At 39.6% G+C, this 23,568-nt stretch overlaps 1 protein-coding gene across 3 annotated transcripts in view; it reads left to right on the top strand.

Annotated features, from left to right (window-relative positions):
- Positions 1 to 5,080: 5,080 nt before the first annotated feature.
- Positions 5,081 to 23,568, top strand: part of LOC148369301 (RNA-binding motif, single-stranded-interacting protein 2-like) — a 55,808-nt gene continuing 37,320 nt past the window's right edge. For 2 of the 3 annotated variants that reach the window (XM_088331248.1, XM_088331247.1), the window contains exons 1-2: positions 5,081 to 5,329; positions 15,999 to 16,189. In XM_088331248.1, the coding sequence (XP_088187374.1) occupies positions 5,255 to 5,329; positions 15,999 to 16,189 (266 nt within the window). In that variant the 5' untranslated portion in view covers positions 5,081 to 5,254. Of the gene's footprint in view, positions 5,330 to 5,360; positions 5,533 to 15,998; positions 16,190 to 23,568 lie in introns of those variants that run through there. The other variant, XM_088331249.1, reaches the window with a different exon arrangement.

The raw sequence follows: 23,568 nt of genomic DNA, 5'->3' as shown, positions 1-23,568 counted from the left end.
CGGAGATGGAAGAAAGCGGTTCTAGTAATTTTCTTCACATGTGTTTGAAAGAACAGATCGGGGTCAAATATGACACCTAAATTTTTAAGTGAGTCGCTCTGTGTGATGTGGCAATTGTTGATGTTCATAGCGGTTTTAGAGAATAAGTCACGGGACTTAGATGGACCAATAACTAACATTTCAGTCTTTTCAGAGTTAAGACGCTGGAAATTGAGTGACATCCACTCTTATCTCGGTGAGGCAGGCCTCCAAATTTCCAAAGTTTAGTGTGGCAGATTCCTCCATCGGGAGATAGAGTTGAGTGTCATCTGCGTAGCAATGGAAAAAAAGCACCTGAATGACTCTCAGACCATGAGAAACAAAATTCTCTGGTCTGATGAGACAAAGATTGAACTCTTTGGTGTGAATGCCAGGCGCCATGTTTGGAGGAAACCAGGCACCGCTCATCACCAGGCCAATACCATCCCTACAGTGAAGCATGGTGGTGGCAACATCATGCTGTGGGGATGATCCAGACTTGAATCCGATCGAACATCTCTGGAGAGATTTGAAAATGTCTGTGCACAAACGTCCCCCATCCAACCTGATTGAGCTTGAGACTTATTGCAAAGAAGAATGGGCAAAACTGCCTAAAGATAGGTGTGCTAAACTTGTGGGATCATATTCAAAAAGACTTGAGGCTGTATTTGCTGCCAAAGGTGGATCAACAAAGTATTAAGAAAAGGCTGTGAATACTTATGTAAATGTGATTTCTTAGTTTTCTATTTTTAATAATTTCAAAAAAAGTAAAAAAACAAAACGTTTTCACATTGTCATAATGGAGTATTTTGTGTAGAATTTTGGGATAAGAGATTAAATTAATACAATTTAGAATGAGGCTGTAACATAATAAAATGTGGAAAAAGTGAAGCGCTGTGAGTACTTTCCGGATACACTGTACATATAAATGGTTTTTCCCTGTACATTGCTAAGGTATCAAATTGAGATTCAGTGGTTAGAAAGAATCCAATAAATTGATCTTTTTTTTCATCCTGGCCTGCCCGTCCACCAAATTTGAAACCTAAAAAAGTTTGCTCACCCCACATAAAGACAAATTACATAGAGGTTTTAAATAAAATCACGTTTACGTACGAAATATTATCACCATGAAAAAGATAACCAAAGTTTTAACAGTAAACCATCCATTTCAGGGAGGTTTGTTTCTTTTGACAAAATGATCCAAGTTTTAGGTTTGTTTGTCCAAATCTGTCAAAATAAGCCCAAGTATTGGCTTAGTCAAGTGCTGATCCTGTAGAGGTTACTTTTGACCCAGCTGTTTTAAGATCAATGCATGTCAAATGTGTAATGATGTATTATTGTAGCAACGTTATAACAAGTGTAACATCTGAGGAGTCTCCCACTGCACATTTGTTCATCGCATATGCTGCACATCACTGACCTTTTAGCATGCAATTTAATGACTATGAGAACTCACTGTTCTTGAGTATGAAGACTGTTTTTAATAATGTGAATAAAACTAGTGGGTAAGTTTGCCATGGGGAAATTAAGTTTGAGCAGTATCTCACCTTGCATGCATCTGTTTAGGATGCATTTGTTTGTGTTTGTGGGTTGTTTGTATCCCGCAGTCTGTGAACCCCTCCTCAGACTGTCCTTGAGCTGTTGAGTATCTCATAGCATAGCCCATCTGGCTGAACTCTCATATGTACACAGCATAGATTGAAACAGGACAAATAACTAAGGCCCTGTCACCTAATTTCAAAGGAAAAACGTTTCTGTCAAAGTAGCCTCAATTCTGGTTGGCTGCTAACAAGATTTGTATTTCTTCAATGCAAATGCTGTGAAGTTTTGACATTAAGATCATGTTTTGAAAACACTAGGATGGAGGATGTCTGAGAACACTAGAAACAGAGAGATTATCCATTCTGCTGAGCCTCGCCCATCTTTCTGAGTAGCGGATCATGATGAAATCTGGTTGAAATCCCCCGTGCATTCAGATAACCACGCAGGCGTGCAAGCTTGTCCTCTACTAGTGTGCAAAGCTGAGATTCACTGCACCAGTGCCATTATGCAAATGGCGAGCTTCTAAGAACACTCCGGATGGCTGAAGGAACAGCATATGTTAACTCACTTGAGGGCTTATCAGTCAGAGTAGTTAAGAAAAAGGATACAGGGCAGAGGATTTGGTTGCCAGGCAAATCGTGCTCGCTCAAACATTTTTATAAATGTGCAATTAAATATGTTGGTTTGTTAAATGAAATGAAATGGTCTGCATTTATACTGGGCTTTTCAAGTCAATGAAGACCTCCCAAAGTGCTTTACAATGTGCTTCACACACTCACATACCAATAGCACTGTTAGCCATGCAAGGCAACAACCTGCTTATCGGGGGCCTTAGGGATTCAGTGTCTTGCCCAAGGACACTTCAACAAATAACACGGATGAGCCGTTAATCAAACCTGCGACCTCTTAATCCAAAGATGAGCGCTTTACCTCCTTAGTTACTGCCGCCCCGTTACTCCAATCAGATGATTATTGAAATTACTAGAAATGGACGGTATATTTTTCTCCTATAAATACGTATAACCAATATAATCCTGCTCCATTACCGATAACTTTTTTTCAAACTGTATGTTATACCCACAGAAAAAATACAAACACATGATCCAATTTTTTTACGTGCTTCTTTATTTTTTTTTTCACAAATACGATAACATAATATACAGCTTTGATAAATACGTTTCCAAAGGTATTGTTGGAGATACTAGAGCTTAACTTTATCAATCAATAGATCTATACTTCTGCATTTTTTTCAGTAATAACTGTAATAGCAAGCTATTGCAATGAACACCATAACCAAGGGCATAGGGTTTGTCTTGGCATTGGTGGGGACATGGCCTCTGGAGGGCAATTGATACTGGTGGCGGCCACTGTTGTTGCTTTGAATTGATAGTTTTTGTGTGGCGTCACGCACATCCCCGAATGTAAACTGTCCGCCATATTGGATGGGTCCACCAGACGCAGTTTGATGTTTGATGTTGATTTTGTTGGATATTCTAATGAAATTGGAATGTGTGAGGTCTTGATTTCAGCAACGGCAGCAACAGTAGCAATAATTCTAATATCTTTATCTTTTTTTTAAGTACCGTTACTTGGTTAGTGGAGGCCAGAGCTAGACCTTCAATTGCAATGCGCCCTCAGAGATGTTGGGTGCACGCCATAAACCCTCTGCAAAAATATTGCTCCGTTTCCCTGACGAAATGAACTCCAAAGAAAAGCCCCAAGTGTCCCTGAAAGTTTGGCTGAAAAGAGTCCACCCTTACCTGGTCAGTGGAGAGCTCCAAATTAACGCAATGCGACACCCGGGGATGGCCTACGCATGCTAAAACGCTTTGCCCATAATAGTGCGTGTTTCGCTCGCTGAAACAAGTCTCAAAGATCGCCTTTTTTAAACCCTAACCCCTACACGACATGCTTTTCTCCAGCAAATATGGGTCTTATTTGTACATCAGTGAATATTTGTTGTTTTAACTTATCACGGAAAGTTTAACGACAGCCCAACAAAAGCTTTTTTCGCCATAGTTGGACTGTCAATCACAATAATAATGAGGCAAATTTACACCTGTCCAGTATGGCCCGCTTACTTGGGTTGCCCACAGGTAGATTATGTGATAAGTCCTATCCATTGGGCTGGTGTCAGCACAATACTGATCCCGGGCTTCTGTACTTGCCATCCCTAAAAAATATGATTTATTCTGCACCTGCCTTGTGATTGGCTGGCAACCATTGCCCAAAGTAAGCTGGGATGGGCTTCAGCATCCACTGAGACCCTAGTGGGCAGGCTTGTCAAACATACGGCCTCGGAACAGCTCCCGCCCTTTGGGTTATATAATCTGACCTGTCATACATTTCTTAGTGTGTCAAAAAATAAGCAAGTCTCAATCAAAAGTACAATTCCTTTAAATAAGTGCAAACCAAGTGCTCTCTCCGGCCGCCTTATTGAGTTTGTTTGGCTTGGTGAGTTGGTTTTGAAATGAAATGATCTGAATTGAAATGATCTGCGCGCATGGCCTTTTGGCTGAGAGTAAGTGTCCCGGCTCCTAGGCTTTGTAGCGTATTATGAACTGACGGATAATGGATAATGAATAACGAAGATAGAATAATAACCCTTAAAAACCCCAAAACCCCCCGCGCGCAATGATCGCAGCAAGGCTTTAGGGCTAGGACCTTAGCTTGGCCTTTTGGCTGAGAGTAAGTGTCCCGGCTCCTAGGCTTTGTAGCGTATTATGAACTGACCGATAACGGATAATGGATAATGAATAACGAAGATAGAACAATAACCCTTAAACCCCCCCCCCCCCAAAAAAAGTGGATTCACTCAACTGTTAAAATACATCACCAATGCCTAACGTGAAAGACCACCCCATTGTGTGTAAATAAATGTGCTGTTTTTAGAAAATATCCCTTGCCATACGTAATTATAAGATGTAGGTTAGGTTACTAATGTAGGCAAAATGATCAAACATAATACTGAAAAAACAAAGCTAAAAAATTGGGTTGACTTTCTTTTACTAATCCAGCCCGTCTGAGAACAGAAAGTCCGGATCTGGCCCCTGAGCGAAACTAATTTTGACATCTAAGCTACTAGCAGGCTGCTAGTGAGAATAAGCATCTGGAAATTGAGCTGAATGAATGAATATCCTGCACTTGTTGGTTGGCTTCCAAAGCATGGCTGTCTGTGGCACCGTAGCAGATGTCCGTATCGATGCGTTATTTTAGCTCACCGCTAGATGCCACTATTACCAACCTAACAAATTAGTTCAATGCTAGCAAAAGTTACAGTATCCAGATATTATTCCCCACATTTGTCATGTATGAAATTATATTTTGAAAATTGATTATTTACACTACTCTTGTATATCTGCATTTGATAATACAATCCCTGTAATTTAAATGACGTGTTTATGTTAGTTAATTTGATAATTTCCTGATTTGTGGGGGGGCATAACGCCAACTATGGAATGATTTGTCTATAAAGGATTGTGTAATTTGTATTTGGGGTATTTGGGCCAGTTTGGGGAGGGAGTGCCCTGCGCACGCACTGCTGCGTGAAGCTGCCAGTTCTCCGTGCGGAGAGCGTCCGAATGCCGGGAAAAAGAGGCGCCTCCAATCAGCAGCGCCGTCCCTGGCTCACTTTCCCCGGCTGACGTCAGCTGCCTGGCTCGCTGCTCTCGGCTCCGCGCTCCACCTCGTTAAAATGTTGCTCTCCGTGCCGCCCAGGACCGGAGGACTCAACGCCTATAACGGATACCCGGGGAAAAGCACCAAGAAGGTAAACTTTGCTTTCCTCGCTCGTGTTTCTGTTGTAGCACCTTCAGACGTTTGATTCCGAGCTCGGCGCCAGTTTGGGGCCGCACGGAGCTGCAGTGTCCTTGAGGGAAGTGAACCACTGGCGACCCGACTTTCTAACCGGCCCACGGGAATGTTTTTGCAATGAATTTTCCATCAGCCCGACCGTAAACTAACATCCGAGAGGTGAGGTCGTTCCTTCGGTTCTGTTTCGTGCGTGCTCGTCCTTTGCTTCCTTTGCTGCGCTCAACGTTAACAACAACTCATCGCAACAAAACCATTACAGCCGGTCCAGTCTGATCTCGAATTGTAGTTCTATTCAATAATTCCCAATTCGATACGACTGCATTGTGTATTAATTGAATTAATCACAAGTTGGCAAAGTTTTTTTCCCCTTTGCTCTTTTTATGCCTAGCCACATGCCCCACCCCTTCCAATTCTCTTAATAATAACCGAGAGGCGAGTTGCACGCACGCAGAATGTATTAAAAGAAAATAAAGAAGGGGACAGAAAACAGCCTACGCAAGGGTAAAATAAATTCTGATGCAAATATGGCTAAATAGGGACCAATATAATGTCCAGCAATGATTGACTGTATTCTTGAAATCAATTATTCATGAGTTGACATTGTAATCTATTTTTAAAGCTGCTATAGGTGCTAACAGCAGGACCGTATTACTTTCCATTGTGGTATTTATGGAACTGCAGTTGGCTGCATGGATTTCAGATCTCTTTTTGATGCTAGATGGTGGATGCATACGCAATAGAACATATATCGAGGAATTAAGCCCCAAGTAGAAAGTTGGAATTTAATATGTGGAGATGTTTCCAATTGTCTAAACCTTTCAAGTTAAGTCAAGTCAAATTTATTTATATAGCCCTTAATAACAAAAATGTCTTAAAGGACTGCACAGGATTACAATGACACAATTACCTGATCTTAAACCAACATGCGGGCAAGGAACAACTCAAAATCTCAGCGTGAGGAAAAAGAGAAACCTTGAGAAGGGACCTCACAAGTGGTATCCCCCTTTCAGGATGACCAGGGTGAATTACATTTAGCATTACAGTACACAAACATAGTAAACACTAGGTAACATGTTGAAAATTTGTCCGGAAAGTGCATGACAGCAGCCACGCCCCCAGCCTGTAAACTAGTCCAAACTAGTCAAACACTACCCTGAACCTAGACAAATGTAAACCTTTTTGGCTCTGGGGCCAGATCCAGACTTTCTTTTCTCAGGTGGGCCGGATCAGTTAAAGTCAAGTCAAGTCAAGTCACATTTATTTATATAGCCCTTAATCACAAAAATGTCTCAAATGACTGCACAGGATTACAAAATTACACAATTACCTGATCTTAAACCAGTTAAAGAATGTTAACTCAAAATTTTAGCTCTGTTTTTCAGTATTATGCTGTATCATTCAGCCTACATTAGTAACCTACCCTTCATATTATAATCCCGGAAGACAAGGGATCTTTTTGAAACACAACACATTTATATGCCCACCGAATTTAATTAGCAACAAAAAAAATCTTGACTCGAGACTAGTATTTCTAGTCCACGGCTTCTTTATTTTGTAATAAAACTAAGTTTCTGTTCTTCCAACGATCGTTTAAGGTTTTTGGTTTTGGAAAAGTTTGACACTTCCGGTCTTAAACAAGCACATGTTGTTGTTGTCGTTGTTTTGTTTTTTAAATGCCCTGAAGACGGATTTGGTTTCGCACGTAAAAATAGAGAGTGTGGAAAAATCTTCCGCTTTTTAATGTCAGGTTGGCTTGTATGCATTTATTACCAAACTGGAAAAAAGATTTTCATGTTTGTTATAGAATCTGTTAACTGTTTTATCTCAACATTTTAGTGGATATAGTTTTACATCAAAACCAACTCACAACTTATACAAACTCAACACTGCCCTCTATCGGTCTTGGAGAGTATTTGGTTTGCATTTATTTGAAAAATCATAACTTTAAATAGAAATGAACTAGAGACTAGGGCGGCACGATTTTGGGGAAAAGACGTAATTGGGATTTTTGTCAGGCCAGTATTACAATTTCCATGCGATTCTCGATTTTAAAAGGAAAGTGCATTTTCTATGCTAGTTTTTTGTGTGAGTACTTAACCCTTGGATGGCTGACCTACCAGTACATACACTTTTCATGAGTGGAGTCGATAATTAGTGTGGAAAAAAAAATACTAATGGCATCATGTCATACGCATGCTTTATGATAATTGGAATGAAGCAACTTTTTTAATTTGAAAGATTTTGAAGAATAGCAACCCATGGTGTCGTTTTTGATCCCAATAATGCATCCAAAGGTTAAAACTAGTGACATGCTTTAACCCGCCCATTGTCAGACTGTTGAGAAGCATAGAGGTGTCTCTATGATGTCACCAGTCACTGGTCTTTTTGGAGTCTCCAAATGGCCACTTTTGGAAACGCCTTAGCATACCATTAAAAATATTTGCAAAATACTGATGTTTAGTTTTTTTCAGATTGTGATCAAATTTGACATTGGTAAGGCTCCATGCATTTGTCCCAGCTTTTTTACCAGCTAAGATGCCCATGCTAGACTCATCTTGCATGTGTCTGCAAGAGTAAATTCAGGCGAGAATAAAAGCCTAATATTTCTGTGTGTTCCAACTTGATTGATCATGTTAGTAGCACTTGCTGTGACTATTTCAGTTTGGGACCATACTTCAGAGTGTTACCTTTCAAAAGAGACCAAATTATCCAAACGGTTCAGAAACAGTGTTCAATTTACTTTGGGTACGTCTTGGATTGACATTGCTGAATTTTAAAACAACTTCATCTGCTCCCCCTCTGTTCACGGCTTTCCGCGATTGAAATGCATACATTTAAACGGCTGACATTTCTGTCATGCGGCAATATGCTTTCAGGGACTTCAAGATAGGCCCTGCAAGCGTTTTTCTTTAAAGAAGACACGCACCACTTTGTTTGGACATAATTCACATTGTCCGAGTGCAAAAGTCGCACAGAGGCTTGCCTTGTAAACCCAGCTTCAAGCGTTAACTCCTGGCTTGTGTCTTTGACTCCGAGGAGTGGGCTGCTGTGTGAAAAGATATCCCCTCCCCCTTCCCTCTGCTTTCTATTAACTTCACCGCATTTTTGTTGCCCGTGTGTTTTTCCCATACCTTTATTTGCTCAGTACTCTAGTTAACATGAAGAGGAGTGATCATTTATTTGACCTTTTTTGAAACCATTACCTTTAGGAAGAATGCCAAATTGTGTAAACAGACTTTTGGAACAGTTTGAATGTTTTCTAAATAGACAATAAATAAAAGAAATGAAGGATTTTTATTTATTTTTTCCACCCTTTTGATTGGTGTATAATCACACAATTACGTCATGTGTTTAGATGATCATCTCAACTGTAGCTTTTAAGATTTTCCATGCAAAACCAGGAAGTTGTTCAAGTATTATTTTTCTCGGTCTTGACTTAATGGGGGGCTTTTATGAATAGGTTAAAACTGAACAGTATTTCAAATAGATGGCTTGCCCCTCAACGAAATTTAGTACTTTCTCTGTGGGCATAAACAAATAAGCATTATTGTTTTTTCAATCTGATTGTTTATTTCTGAGCTCTATGAAAAATCACGTTCATGTTCCATGTACGATGTTACCTTTTGAACACTGCTCATGAAGAAATGCTGCTGCATCCTGTTTTTTTCTTCGCTTTTTTTTTTGCAGGCGTAAATATCTCTTAGAAGTTTTAGATTATGCGAGATACTGAGACCTCTGGCGTTTTGAAGGTTTGTGCTTTCTGTTTTTGTGTTGAATAAAAGTTATTGTATAGTTCAGCCACAGACCATTTCTAATTTTGGCAAAATTATCATTTATCATGCTATATTCATCCAAAGTAGGGAAAGTCTTGAAAATAGAAAATCACAAATTGCCAGAAGTTAATTGAATACAAAGAAAAACTTCCTCTAATGGAAATGTGTGGCACGGTTAATGTTTACAGGTCTGTGTTATTTCAGCAAAAACAAAATACAGTTATTTGAGCTAATTGAACTTTTATTTGATTAACTCTCTTTTCATGTCTGCCAAAATTGAGTAATGTTATCTCTGCATGGTTTATTGTTACCGTGTATAAACAACGATGATATCAGTCCGAGGCGGCACAGCAGCTGAGTCTGCGGCAGATTTCTTAGGTCATGAGATCGAATCCTTGTGTGCGAAGTTTGCATGTTCTCCCCATGCTTGCGTGGGTTTCCTCCGGGCACTCCGGTGTCCACCCGCATTCCAAAAACATGCATTGGCCGATCCAAATTTTCCATAGGTGTCCCTTTCCCACTGCCCGAAGATAACTGGGATGGGTTCCAGTACCCCCTACTGAGGATAAGCAGTGCAGGTAATGGATGGATGCATATCAGTCCGATACCACCCCAAAAAAATATTGGAATACATCGGTGTCCAGGACTCACTCAAAGCAGTTGATTCCATACTTGCTTGTGCCCCTCTATTTAGCAGCATCTGGACGGACATTTTTTTAGGGGTCGATTAATTTTGTCTCTGTTTTGGCCTCTAAAAGTCTAGAAAACTGAGTTTTGATTGATATTAGAAATGTATATTTTAAGTTTAAAAGCAAAATAAAAACAGATGGATTTATCTCCTAGTGCAGCCATTTTTAGAATGTTGTTGAGGGAAAATGACAAAGCAAATATTCTGGTTTTAATTTTTAACCAATCACGTTCCACCTGCTTAGTAAAGCAAAGCCATTATTGGTTATTGATGGTTGTAAACAGGTGGACATTGTTTCCTAGTCTATATTCTACATACACAAATGGCTATGTTTCGACTATTACAGGCACGTGCCACATGATATCAAAAGAAAATCCTTTCAGTTGACTTTCACGTTAAATTGGTTGTATTTTTTTCATCCCGATAGCTGCGGACTGTTGTCCTTTCAGTAATACCCCTTGATCAAGTATTTTGCAACGTTTCATATCCTACAATTTGAGAAAGCATACGTAATTCTGGCGGCTGTATTATTCTTCGATTAAAAACAAGTTTTATAGGGACACCCATATCTTTTCTATTTCAAATTAGATTATCAAAAACAAGGTACAGTATGTTAACCTAAGGTTAATTTTGACCTACTCTGTGTTAAACAGATGTTAGTAAAGCGGATACAATCAGTCTCCTAAAGTACAACCTGTCTTGGATATGTAAGTTCTTGAGTCATTTGAGTTATTAACCTGTAACCAGCCATTAAATTGTAAACACCTTTTGAGTAACTCAATGCTCTTCATTTCATTTTGCAAGCCACAGAGGATGTAGGATTGAAGGTCCTGTATTTGTCCCCTTGCTACGATTACCTGGATAAACCCTTATTGCTATGGGAACACACGACTGGTCCTTTTATCTTTGGACAGCAGCTGGACGTGATTGTGTGTGCTCGTAGAAGTCTCTTGTACTGGCTGAAAACGCCTGCAGACATTTTACGATTGACATGTTGAGACCTAATCTCAAAAGTAACACTTTCCTCCCCACAAAAGTAACAAAGATAAACATTTGTAGATTGCGGTACAGCGGACGGAATGCTGACGCGATTACGACGTGATACAGGGAAAGAACGGGATCAGGGAGAGTGAATTGCAGGAAGATTTTTAATTCAACCGAACATGGGTGGGAAACACCCTGCAGCCAGGCCCAGGCAGATGGGCCAGCAGCTCGGATGTGGCTCACTGATGTCCTTTCTCTCGCAGGAGCGCTTTTAATGAGACACTACCTTCTGACTGTTGAGCACATGAGAGGGATTAGCGCTTTAGCGCTAACAAGCGCCGATCCTTATTAGACAAGCCTCACCTGCCAGGCATCAAATTGAATCTCCACGGGCCCGCAGGTGCATCCCTCCAGATAGTCGGGGGGTAAGCAACAGAAAGCACAAGAAGGAGCCGTGATTGTGCTTAAACAAACAGTACACCATTGACGCTAAAGAAACGAGGGGGAGATTAGACGCAGGGACCTAGATGAATGAGCAGTGGGATTTTCACAGGCTGCTCAAATAGAAAAAGAGCAAATTACGAAATCCTTTGGGTATTCCAAATCCGTTTTGGGAATGGAGATGGAGTTGCTTTTTGTGTCTGAACTATCAATGACAGTAACAAAAAGATACTTTTGTTTGATTCATTCAATTTATTTCAATTTAAGGAGTAACACGATTTGCTCGCCCCACTCCCAAGGGGCTGAGTTGAGGTTAATATGACTCGTTTACTGCGGCCTTCAGCAATCTTCTGGGTGACTGCATCTCTCATGCCCTGCTGGGCTTCCATATCAGTCGCTTAGCGTTCTTTGAACTGGTCAGGCATCCTGGAAACATTGCCTAACACAATTCTTCTATTGTTGGACCTTAAGATTGACATGATATGTCTTTGTTGAGACTAATTACCTTCCTCTTTCGTGTGTGAACTGTAGACCAGTGATGACATTTTACAGTATGTGTGCATGTACTTGTATTCCTTACTTTCTTAAGCCCATTTTCAAGGTGTTTACTATAATTGTGAGACCCAGTCGTCCCTGGTAGATCACTGATTCGTTTGGATGGATGAGGAACACACCTTATTTAACGATTGCTTTAAGAAAAAAAATCAAAGTCTAGCGCTTATGTGTAATTTTACATAGAGTGATCATGGCGAATGGAGGAACGGTTTGTGCCAACTTACCTGTCAAATACAGAAAAAATGTAGTGTATAAAACAGTGTGTCGTTCCTGTCGCACAAAAAAGCTGTATGACAGCGCTCATTAACGTTTATGAGTGAGAAGAGACAAAAGTAATGGCTGAGTTATCCCTATGCAGAAGTGACTGACCGTCCTGCGTTTTTATTGCTATAGTGAACGGAAAAATGCCAACATCAAGGGGTGTTGTGTATGCGATCTGAATGTTTGTTTTTGCAGTCATCACTTCATATCTGGTATAGTGCTTTAGATTTTACCTTTTCAATTCGACCAAACATAAAACTGGTCAGCATGCTTTTATTCACATGTTCCCATTTCAAGTTCATTTAATACATTTTCATTTAAGAAAAAAAAGCTGGGATGTTTTATTTCTCTGATCCGAAAAATGATCCCATCCATGATCTTAATCTGCGGATTGATATGATCTGTGAGTTTTCAGATCCGTTGCACTCCTTGTATAAACAGTTGAAAATCGAGTAGGAACAATTGGGAAGTTTCTCTCGCCTATAACCTTAATCGTTAAGTTTTGTTTAAATTGATTATCTAATAAATTAAGAAACACTGTTTTCAGTTAATCACCGACATCAAAATGTGGATGTTTGCTGCCCAACTGAGGTTTGTTCAGTAACTGTAAATCACAAGAATAGAAAATTGCTGTTAATTCTATCCAATTGAACAGAAATATTCAATACTGCATCTGGAAAACGGTTGATTTTATTACACGCGTTGTCATTGATTATTTGACTATCTGTACTATTTGTATTGGTTGTTGCTTATGGTAACTTCTCAAAAGTGAGTACTTGTTGTAATAAGAGTCTGAAAAAAGGTTTTCATTTAACAAACATAGAAAAATACCTGATTAGGGGAAATTAGACTTGGTATGAGGTTGTCTGTGTCACTCTATGTTAACAAGATGCTGGTTTTTGCTGTGTCCAATGAGCCATTCTATTGTTCCCAGGCCAGTCCTGGTGACCCTGACTAATCAAACAGTTCCTCCTCCTCTGACACACTGGGGCATAACCAAGGCCAAGCAGTTAACTGGTGCTCAGTTAATTCCCAACTGGTTGTCTAAAAGAAGAGTTTCAGCTAGGACATCACTATACTTAGGACCGACCAATGTGGGGTTTTTTAAGGCCGATACCGATACCAATGTTTGGAGCTGATATTCATTTGCTGTAAAAGCTTAAAAATTGGGGTGAGATATGTTTAAGAATGCAAATAGACATAAAGAATATTTGTGAGAATAATATTTTGTTTTGACTTCAAATAAAACCTTTTACAGTTAAAAAAAATATAATATTAATACAACTAACATGACTAGTGAGTTTGGTATTTGTCTGTAGTCTCCCATAGCCACACAACATAATACATTTGAAGTGTGTCTTATTTTGCAAACCATAGATATTACGACTTTAAATTCAAATCAAACATTTGATTACATGGGGAAATCTAATAAAACCAGGGTCTCATTCACATTGGTTCTCTGGTTACAGTGATCAGTGAACGGCTACGTACAATAAGCATGCTTTACAATAGGGCTACTACAGCACGCTATATAAAACCTACTCACGTGAAGGGGAGTGAGACGTTGACGACGTTTCCTCGACATTTCATTCAAGAGTAGTCACAACGGGGAGTGGAGAGAAAAAAAGTCAGTGAATGCGAATGTGAAAAATATTTGTGAATATGACAAATATTCACAACAGCCCTAACTCTCACTCCAGTTTACAGTGTGTGACTGCGCACAGTGCGGTGTGGGCTTCCTGATTCAGTGGCTCTGGGTAGCGTCCTTGACAGAAGGCATGAGATGAAGTGAAAAGTTTTCCTCGGCTGTTGCTCGGTTTTGAGTTTTATCGGCCTAATAATATGCCTATACCAATATCCGTCAAATTCACAATTATCGGTACTGATAATCGTCCGGTCTGATTATCGGTCAACTACTACACTTTACCAGTGAATCTTACAGTCAATTGTAATGTAGCTCACCCTATAGAAATGTTATTTGTCCGGGTTTTACTGAGGGTAGTCAAGTCAAGTCATGTTTATTTGTATAGCCCTTAATCACAAGGAGTCTCAAAGGGCTGCACAGACCCCCAGATTATTGCAAACTACAGACTATTATGACACCATCCCCTGATCTAAAACCTACCCTAAAACTCACAGTAAGGAGTTTGAATTAATTTTGAAAATTTCAATTGTCAAAAGAAAATAAGTCAAGCACTACACCAAAAAATGGCGATGAATTTTGCTGCTCTTTTTACATTTTTAAAAGGGTTTGAGTGAGTTCAAATCAGATAAATGGTCTTCATGTAAATCCCAGGGGCACTGTTGAATCTTAGTGGTTACATGACTGTCTAAACTTTGTTGATGGTTTGAAATGAAGTTGTTTTAATCAGTAAGTCACAGACTACAGACTAGATCAAAAGTTAGGGCTGTCACGGATATTTTTCACTTTCCCAATTAGCATCTTTCTTTCTCTCCTATTTATACGTTTTTTGATCATTTCAAATTGTGTACGCCGTATTTGTGACATCTCAAAATATTCATGGTCACAAGTTTTGAATGTATTCTTTTATTGTGTTTGTATGAAAAATAAGCCAGATTGATGTAGTGTAGGTCACAAATTTGACCACAAGAGGTATTATGTCGCCCATGCATGGTGGTAGCGTCAAGCCACAGTACCATGGGTACGACCTTGTTGTGAAAAAGGATACCTGGAAAATGTACTTGGTACCTGTGGCACGGCTAGGCGAGGAGAGCTGGAACCATTTAGTGGAAATGCGCCATAAGCGGGTGTCTTGACCATAGGGACCTCTCCAACAGGGCCACTTAAGGAACTTTTACAAGGCCAAACAGAGATCCTGCTCTAGGGGGTTTTTGGCTGTGACATAGATTGACTTAAATGCATTTGATTTGTTACTTTTTATGTATATAAAAGTCCTTGCAGTGGTAATGATCATTATACAGTGGAACCTCGGTTCTCGACCATAATCCGTTCTAGAACCCTGTTCGAAAACTGATTTGTTCGATCACCGAAATCATTTTTCCCATTAAAAATAATGTAAATCGTTTTAATCCGTTCCAACACCCTGAATGTTTACCTTGAATGTTTAAAGTAAACATAAAGCTAACCCAGGCTAATCGTACGTCCGCGTTATCGTAATCTTCCGTACGTAAGATTACGCCAACATGAACGTGTAAAAATAAAAAAATCAGGTTGTTTACAAGACATTTAGCACCCGTGTCTCCACAACAAGTGGTGAGCGGTTCATTGGAAAGTTGAGCTCCGTTCCAACACCCACATAAAGCTAACCCAGGCTAATCGTACGTTCGCGTTATCGTAATCTTCCGTACGAAAGATTACGCTAACATGAACGTGTAAAAATAAAATAAAAAAGGATAAAGAAAATAATTATGGATAGGACTTCTTACATTTGTGGTGGTCATCAGAAGGCACAGGTGGACGGCCGTTGCTTGCTTATAGCACTCACTCCCTTAGCCACATCACTAGATTTCACAGCCTCCTTATTCTTTAGTATCGTACTGATCGTAGATTTAGCCATGCTGTATTCCCTAGCAAGATCAGACACTCGCACACCTCCTTCATTATTTTTTTCTTAAATGCAATAGTTGTACACACTACTTTTTTTTTCCACCTGTAGCAACTTTGCTGCTTGCACTGACTTTCTTCGGAGGCATAATAAGGGGCTAAAACACCTGTACGCCGCTCAGCATCGCACCCTAGCGTACGCACTCACGCATTACCGGCGTTCGAACTCCAATTTTTTGACCTAACAGCGAAGCAAGAATTTCTCGAAATTTTTGGTCGGACTCTGATTTGTTCGAACTGAGAGGCGTTTGAAAACCGAGGTTCCACTGTATATGGCATGAGTGAGGGGCCATACATTCAGTTGCAACAACTTAATCCTCCATGTCTTTTCCTGCAGACGTATGTATCTCCTTCCAACCATCAGATGGCTCCCCCAAGCTCCAACAACAACAGTGTCAACACCAGCACCATCAGCAACGGCAGCAACAGTAGCAATAATTGCGGGGAGCAGCTGAGCAAAACCAACCTGTACATCCGTGGCCTCCACCCCGGAACCACGGACCAGGACCTGGTCAAACTCTGTCAGACGTAAGTCAGACAAACCATTGATCCAAACTTTGAATGGGCACCACATACATTTCCTTCATAAAGAAAATGACTGAAACTGGGGTATTGAGTATAAAAGTAACAGCTGAATGCATTGCTGGAGTGTGACTCTTTCAATATGTTTGGATGGAAAAATAAAGTTCAAGGTGAAATAAGTATGAATGATAAAAAATATATATGTTGTAGTCATTTCTGGCATGAGTAAGTTCATTCCTGCAATATTGTGCGCAGGGAAAAAGGCCAGTCGGTTTTCTGCAGCTGCCAACAAACATCTTTTGACCTCTATGTAATGATTTTTCTCATTACATTTCAACTTGTATGAGTTGGTTTACTTTAAGTGTCCTGAAGTGCTATTTAAGATTTTGAAAAAGCACATAGTCACGGCATTTACTGCATGACACTTTTGAAATACACACACACGAAAAACCCAAAAAAATGTTCTAATTTTGTGTCCAATGACCCCTCTACATACAAGATTGATTTGTTCAGGCTTGCATCCAGAATTTCTCGTATTTTGAAAAAATGTTCCCCATAAGAAATAACTGGAAAGCAAATAATCCGTTCCCAGCCTCCTAAAATCATCAGAGGTAATGCTAAATAGCTATGAAACGCATCTTTCTTATCACTAAAAACACATACAAATAGTAATTGAACCTAAAAGTACAGCAATAAGATAAATAAAATAATAACGAAATAGAATGCGAGTTTATCATGTCGGCAGTAAACAGGTAGCATCCGACTTCCGAGCTGTTGGAATTACAACCACAGTCAGCAGGTGCACATTTTTTTCAGTGGATGCTCATTTTTCTTATCAGATGCTCATTTGTTCCAGCAGATGCTGATTTTGTAATTCAATGTCTGGTATGCGTAGCAGCCTGGAACTGCCGATGACAATTATATGGCCAGCACAGCAATCTACCTCTCCACTCAGCATAGTAAACTAGACATCATATCTGCAACAGATGGCCCCATTGTATTGGATTTTTCGACGGATTTTGGTTGTAAATCGGATGTCACCTGCAGTTTTTTACTAATATATATATATATATATATATATATATATATATATATATATATATAAAAAATCTATTTTATGTCAGGACCAGAACGGACCCACTTGTGTGCATTTCTCTTAGTTTTATTGGGAAGAAGGGAAAGGATAGTACAAACGATCCGTAGATCGCTGGTTGCGGGGAGCAGGTAGCTCAGACGCGGAAGTTGTATTTCCATGGCGAGCGATGGCGGTATTGAGAGCGGAAAAAAACAGATCAGTAGCCGGGACGGGGGAGCAAAATCGTAGTCGAGATCAGAAAAGGGGTCGGAGCCGGGAAAGAGACAGGAATCATAACAGGAGAGAGTCAGGGTCGAAAAGCTTGCATAGCGTAAGCTGAGGTTCGCAGACGGACTGACAACCGGTGACAGGAAGACGGGGGTATAAAAAGTGACAGGTAGCCAATCAGCGTCCGAGGCAGTTGGCGCCAATGGAGCAGGCTCAGGTGCCTCGCATAAGTGATCATGACATTTTAATTGATTTTATCCACCCGTTGTTGCAGCCAGACTAAGAAACACAAGGAAGAATACAAATGACGGGATTTAAAGTGACCAAACCGCACAATTTTTTTGCAAACTTTTCACAAGTTTTTGGTAGGGTACCCTTGGCAGCAAGACAGTGGACAATTATGTATATTCCCTCTAGGTGAGCTTCATGTTTTAGTAAATAATTACACATTTCTTAACCCTCAAGTTTTAAAAATATGCACGTTTATATGTATAACATGCATTTTTGTTTATTGTTTAAATCAATATTGTGTTTTTTAAAATATTGAGTATTTGAACAACTCGGAGTAGGTAAATGATACACACAGTCATTTTTAAGGGGAATACTACTTGAAGTTGTTTCTTTTTTTTGTTTAACTCATTCATTACAGAAAATTGTTGGATGGAAAAGTCCTATATGTCAAAAAGGGAAGAGCCGATGCCAGCCAATTTTTACCTTTTTGACTCATTTTAGAAAGCCAACACAAAATGTAGTTTTGTAGCTACATGGGCATAGGGACATATCAATAAAAAGCTCAAACCCTCATCTTGCATTAGAAAATAAATTGTGTTTTTAGCTTTTACCATTGTTTAGGAAACAACAGTTGAACTTTGCTTTTTTTAAATATTGTTTCCGAAAAAAACTGAGAAAAACATATTTTTGTGAAAAGATGCACTTCAAGCAGAACTCTCACTTTGGTGCTGTTTTTTGTATCTGTGATACCTGCATTATCTAAAAAATGTTTTACTTAAACACAAGGGCACTTTGCTTAAAAAATTAAATTTTATTGTAAGATCACTGAAAATATGCATGAACCATGCTAGGACTTTACAAGAACTTTTTAGGTCCTGATGTTTACGGTGACATCTGATTCACACAGCTTCGGTAACCATGGCGATTACGTACTTGCGGACATGCACGAAACGTCACCCTTCCCTGCCCCAGCTTCGTCATCTTTTTTTAGAAAGAAAAAAATATATCCCTGTTTAAGCGTCTGTCTGTCCTTACCCATATATTAGCTTTTTTACCACACTGCTTCTCTACGCCTCGGGGGGCCACTTACACACTCTCAATCACTGGATACAGGAAGCAAAAGCTAGGAAGTGGCGTCTTCTTAATGTGTGGACAAATATTCTGCCATTTAATGGTGATTTTTCAAACTGAAATAATTCCCAGAGGCTTGATACGTAATGATGAGCTGTGTCAAAACCTTCATAATAGTTTTTTTATACATTTTTTTTTAATAAAACAAAAAAACAATGTATTTTTACGTTTTGGCCCTCAGGGCGAATGCTTCTAAAAATGTATGTATACGTTAATGAATTGACGTTTATATATTCTAGTGTCACAAGTTTAAACTGCACACATTTTTTATTCCACACATTTGAGAAGTCTCGAAGTTAGACAAGTAGAGAACCACTGGTATAAACTAATCAATTGAACATGTCTGTTAGAGCAACTTGAAGTCATTATAAGAAGGACAGCTGCGATGAATGACCCAACCGAGCTTAATTGAGGAGCAGAGCCTGGTGATGACATCCAATTGAACGGGAGAAAATATGACGGAGGAGAAGATTAAGAGAAAAGGAGGGAAAAGAGAGTCTGGGTAACTCGGGGATGGGGGAGAGGCCTGCTTTTTTACAGCTGTCTGGAAGATATAGCTCACATGAGGCTGCCCAAGCCGACAGGAAACGGCGAGCCCAGGGGAAAGGGAAAGACAAACACGGGCAATGGCATGAAAGGGGGGAGCGGTGTTGTATGTGGATGTAGAGAATCAGAGGGGTTGGAGAGAATTGGGTTCACTTAGCGGGTCATGTGGTGTTCTGTTCTGCGGGGGTGGTTCTCATATTTCTGCTTTTACTTAGCCTGATAAAATCACTGCATGAAATTTGCCTCTTAGCAATACACATTAGAGCCAGTTTAACTCTCTTGCATTGACTATGCTCAAAGTGGATTATGTTTCCTGTAACTTGTACTGGACGCACTATACTATACTGTCGTACTTCTAAATACGAGCTAAATTTGTTCAAGGGTTGCACTCGTAGCTCGAATTGCTATGAAACACGTCATCCTGATCACTAAAAACACAATAGAATGGTAATTAGACATAAAATTACAGTAATAAGATAAATATGATCATATTAACGAAATTTTTAGGAGTTTATTATGAGTGCTGTCACAAATGTGTGTGCGTGCTTTCAACTCAATCTGTTTTCCATGTAATACGTTTTTTCCATCGTTTCACATTGTGTAAGCCATATAAGAATTTTTGTACATTTTGGCTCTAATCCGGATCGTCTCAGTCATTGGTAGCGGACGACATAATTATCATATAGTATGTCACAAAAACGCATTTCTGTAGAAATCTCATAGTGTTAAGTAGAACAACGCTGAAGAAACATCGCTTTGACACGATAAAAGGTGTAAAGCTATTATAACAGTGTATATTTATTCTAACCCTAAAAAAACCTCAAAATATAGCCGTCAATAACCAAACCCTCTTTGCAACAAAAGTGAGTGCACACTGTGAAAGTTCCTGAACAGCATTATCTGAGTACTTCCAGGCTGACCCCCCACTTCTTCAATCCCTCTAGCAATGCTGAAAGTACCGTATTTTCCGCACTATAAGGCGCACCGGGTTATAGGGCGCACCCCGAAAAAATTGTTTTTGCTCCTATTTTTGACATACATAAGACGCACCGGATTATAAGGCGCTACAATGGGAATGTCGACAAAACAGTCAGATAGTTCAGTCCAACTTATTACCCCTTAACATTCCAAAAGCTTGCAAAGACGCAAATACGTGTCGAGAACACGTGCGGATGCGGTGTCCGTACGATGTCACTCAAATGCATTGTTCCATCATTCGGAAGGTTAAAGTCTTGGGATTCAAGAAATGCCAACCATTCCTAAGTATCTATTTTCTTTTTCGCTCGCAACTTTACTGTGCATATGACAATAAACACTTGGAATTGAGTTTAATTTAAAAATAGACCCTCCATTTCATCCATTATCTGCACCGCTTATCACAGAAACATCGAGTTCAGTCTGAAACAAGATACAGGGACAATATAAAACCCGGAGTAGCTCACCGAAGTCGTTGTGATCATAATAATGTGCAGCCAATGTCCTCTTATATCCGTGAGGGTAGTAAATCCAGGAGAATACAATATTTACAAATACAGAATAGAAAAAAATGCTTTCTCTATGCCGTCAGCCATGTGCTATACATATTCCTCTTTTTCGGCCAATTGCAGGCTTTGTTTCGCCGTTTAAGCCAATGCCAGCCTGTAAATGATAAAAAGGATCCGCCCCTTGACCTCCGAATAACTTTAGCCAATAGTGATCGATTCAACTGATGATTGACACATCTTTTTCGGCCAATTGCAGGCTTTGTTTTGCCGTTCAAGCCAATGCCAGCCTGTAAATGATAAAAAGGATCCGCCCCTTGACCTCCGATAACTTTAGCCAACAGTGATCGATTCAAATGATGATTGACACATTGGTTAGCCAATGAAACGCCGGTAAATAAATCCCAGCATACACCGCGGACTACTTGGCGTTCGGGGGAAAATATAGTCGGCGGCTACAAGTTAGTTGGAAAACTTAGCAATTTTAAAATTGATCCATAAATAAGGCGCACTGTATTATAAGGTGCATGGTCAGCTTTTGAAAAAAATAAAGGCTTTTAGGTGCGCCTTATAGTGCGGAAAATACGGTACTCCTGCCCATATCTTTCTTACATAGCATTTGTATGTAAAGCTGTGCATGTTCACTCAGCTTGGTTCAACATCCAACACAAGCTCCGTTGTGAGTGCATCCAGATTTTTTTTTAAAACACCGGAGGATCTTGGCCACTGTTCTGCAGCTCAACTTCAGGGTGTTGACAATCATCTCGCAGCCTTATTTAGTGCCACAATTCATTGTTTTGAGGTCCCGAGAGAGTTTCTTGCCATGGTGTTCCATGTTGGGAGTTTCAGTGAACAGTATGACTGAATGTACTTCAAATTGAACACGCCTGCTCCTTATTCCTACCTGAAACCTAGTGAGAGTAACAAGTCACACGGTATTTTGGAGGGAACATGACATGCAGTGCCTAATTTGGACATATGGGGGTGTAGAGCTTTTGGGGTGTACAAGGAAAATATATATCTACTATGCTATATAATCTTTACACAGACTTCTTTACATTGTGTCAATGCGATGTTTCTTCAGTGTTGTTCTATTAAACATTATCATGAAATCTCTGTAGAAATGTGAGGGGTATACTTACTTTTGTGACATACTGTAGTTTGCTATTATTGTTGCGGTATTCTACAAAGTATGTCTTGAAAATACCTAAATTTTTATGTAATGTTTTCAAGGATTGAAAAGTGCTTGAATTTTGTTTAAACTGCTTGGAAATTATTTAAAGTGTTGCCATGTTTCTTCATAAGTCTGCTTAAAAATGTTGCGAACACTGCACTCTGGATGCTTCTCTTTGCCATTGCATTTCTTCTCTCTGGATTAACAGCAGCATGCATTAGTTTGTATGGCATTGTCCAATGAAGGGCCATCGCCCTTTACAGGCCTCGTCCAAGAGGACGGGTGCATGCTACTCCTAAACAGGACACTATGAAATGAGTTCAAGGATTACATATCAAATATGGACATTTATTTATTTATGGGTCATGCAAAAATGAAGGTAATGTTTCTGAGTCGTAAATTGTAATGTAATAAACTTCCTGCTACTAAAATTGTAAGCTTCATATTGTCATCATTTTACTTCACACCTATACCACGAGAGATGTGTCTAAAAAATGTCCACAAATATATTCCCAAATTTCAAGATTTAAAAATCATATGTCTTGATAAATGCAGGTGCAAGATTAAAAATCACATATATGATATGCCGCAGATATAAATGTGGATCTGCAAAATACATGATTCACACCAGATTTATTATTTTAATGGTACTGGAAAATGAAAAAAAAAAGGTTTTTAAAGTCCTTAAAAAGTGCTTGAATTTGCCATTAAAAATGTGTATAAACCCTGAAGTAGGTGCAGAGTTGTGTTTCTAAGGTTTATTATAGCCTATTAAGGAGGATATGCAAACATTAATAAGGAGAGCAATTGGCAGAGGTTAACAGGTATGAGATCAAAAGACTATTGATGATATCTAAGCACTTACTGTACACTTAAAATTAAAGTTACTGTAACTGTAAATGAACATATGCTCGAAAAAATCATAAAAGCACAACTTTTACAATTATTTTTGGGGCGTGTTGTAGGTTGCATGCGCAAACTGGACGAGCTGATGCTGGCAGTAAGCAGAGCGGTTTCAAGTGGTCTCTAGTGGTAGCCTCTGTCACTGCTCGTGAACAGGATTTTTCTTCGTATAGCAAGCAAGATTTTTGCCCGTATACAAAAAAAACGGTGGATGAGTGAGTAGGGCGTCCGCGGTACAGTTCTGAGGTCATAGGATCAAATCCAGCTACCAGCCTTTCCGTGCTTGCGTAAGTTTCCTCTGGGCACTCCGGTTTCCGTCCAAATTCCAAAAAGAAACATGCATGTCAGGTTAATTGGCCGGTCCAAATTGTCCCTTGTGTGAATGAGCGAGTCAGTTGTCTGTCCCTGTGTGCCCTGCGACTGGCCGGGAACCAGTTAAGGGTATCCCATGCCCACTGCCCGAAGATGGCTGGCAATGGGTCCAGTACCCCCACGGCCTAGCTGAGGATACCCAGTGCAGAAAATGGATGGATAGATACAAATGAATGAATGAAAACTTTATTCGAACATTAAAATAAAAACAGAACGAAAACAATTACTCAACAACAAGATAATA

The sequence above is a fragment of the Urocampus carinirostris genome, chromosome 3 (genome assembly GCF_059441175.1).
Source record: "Urocampus carinirostris isolate Australia breed hairy pipefish chromosome 3, RoL_Ucar_1.0, whole genome shotgun sequence".
NCBI classification, from domain to species: Eukaryota; Metazoa; Chordata; class Actinopteri; order Syngnathiformes; family Syngnathidae; genus Urocampus; species Urocampus carinirostris.
Note: the sequence above shows the minus strand (reverse complement) of the source record. Positions and strands in the feature narration are given on the sequence as shown.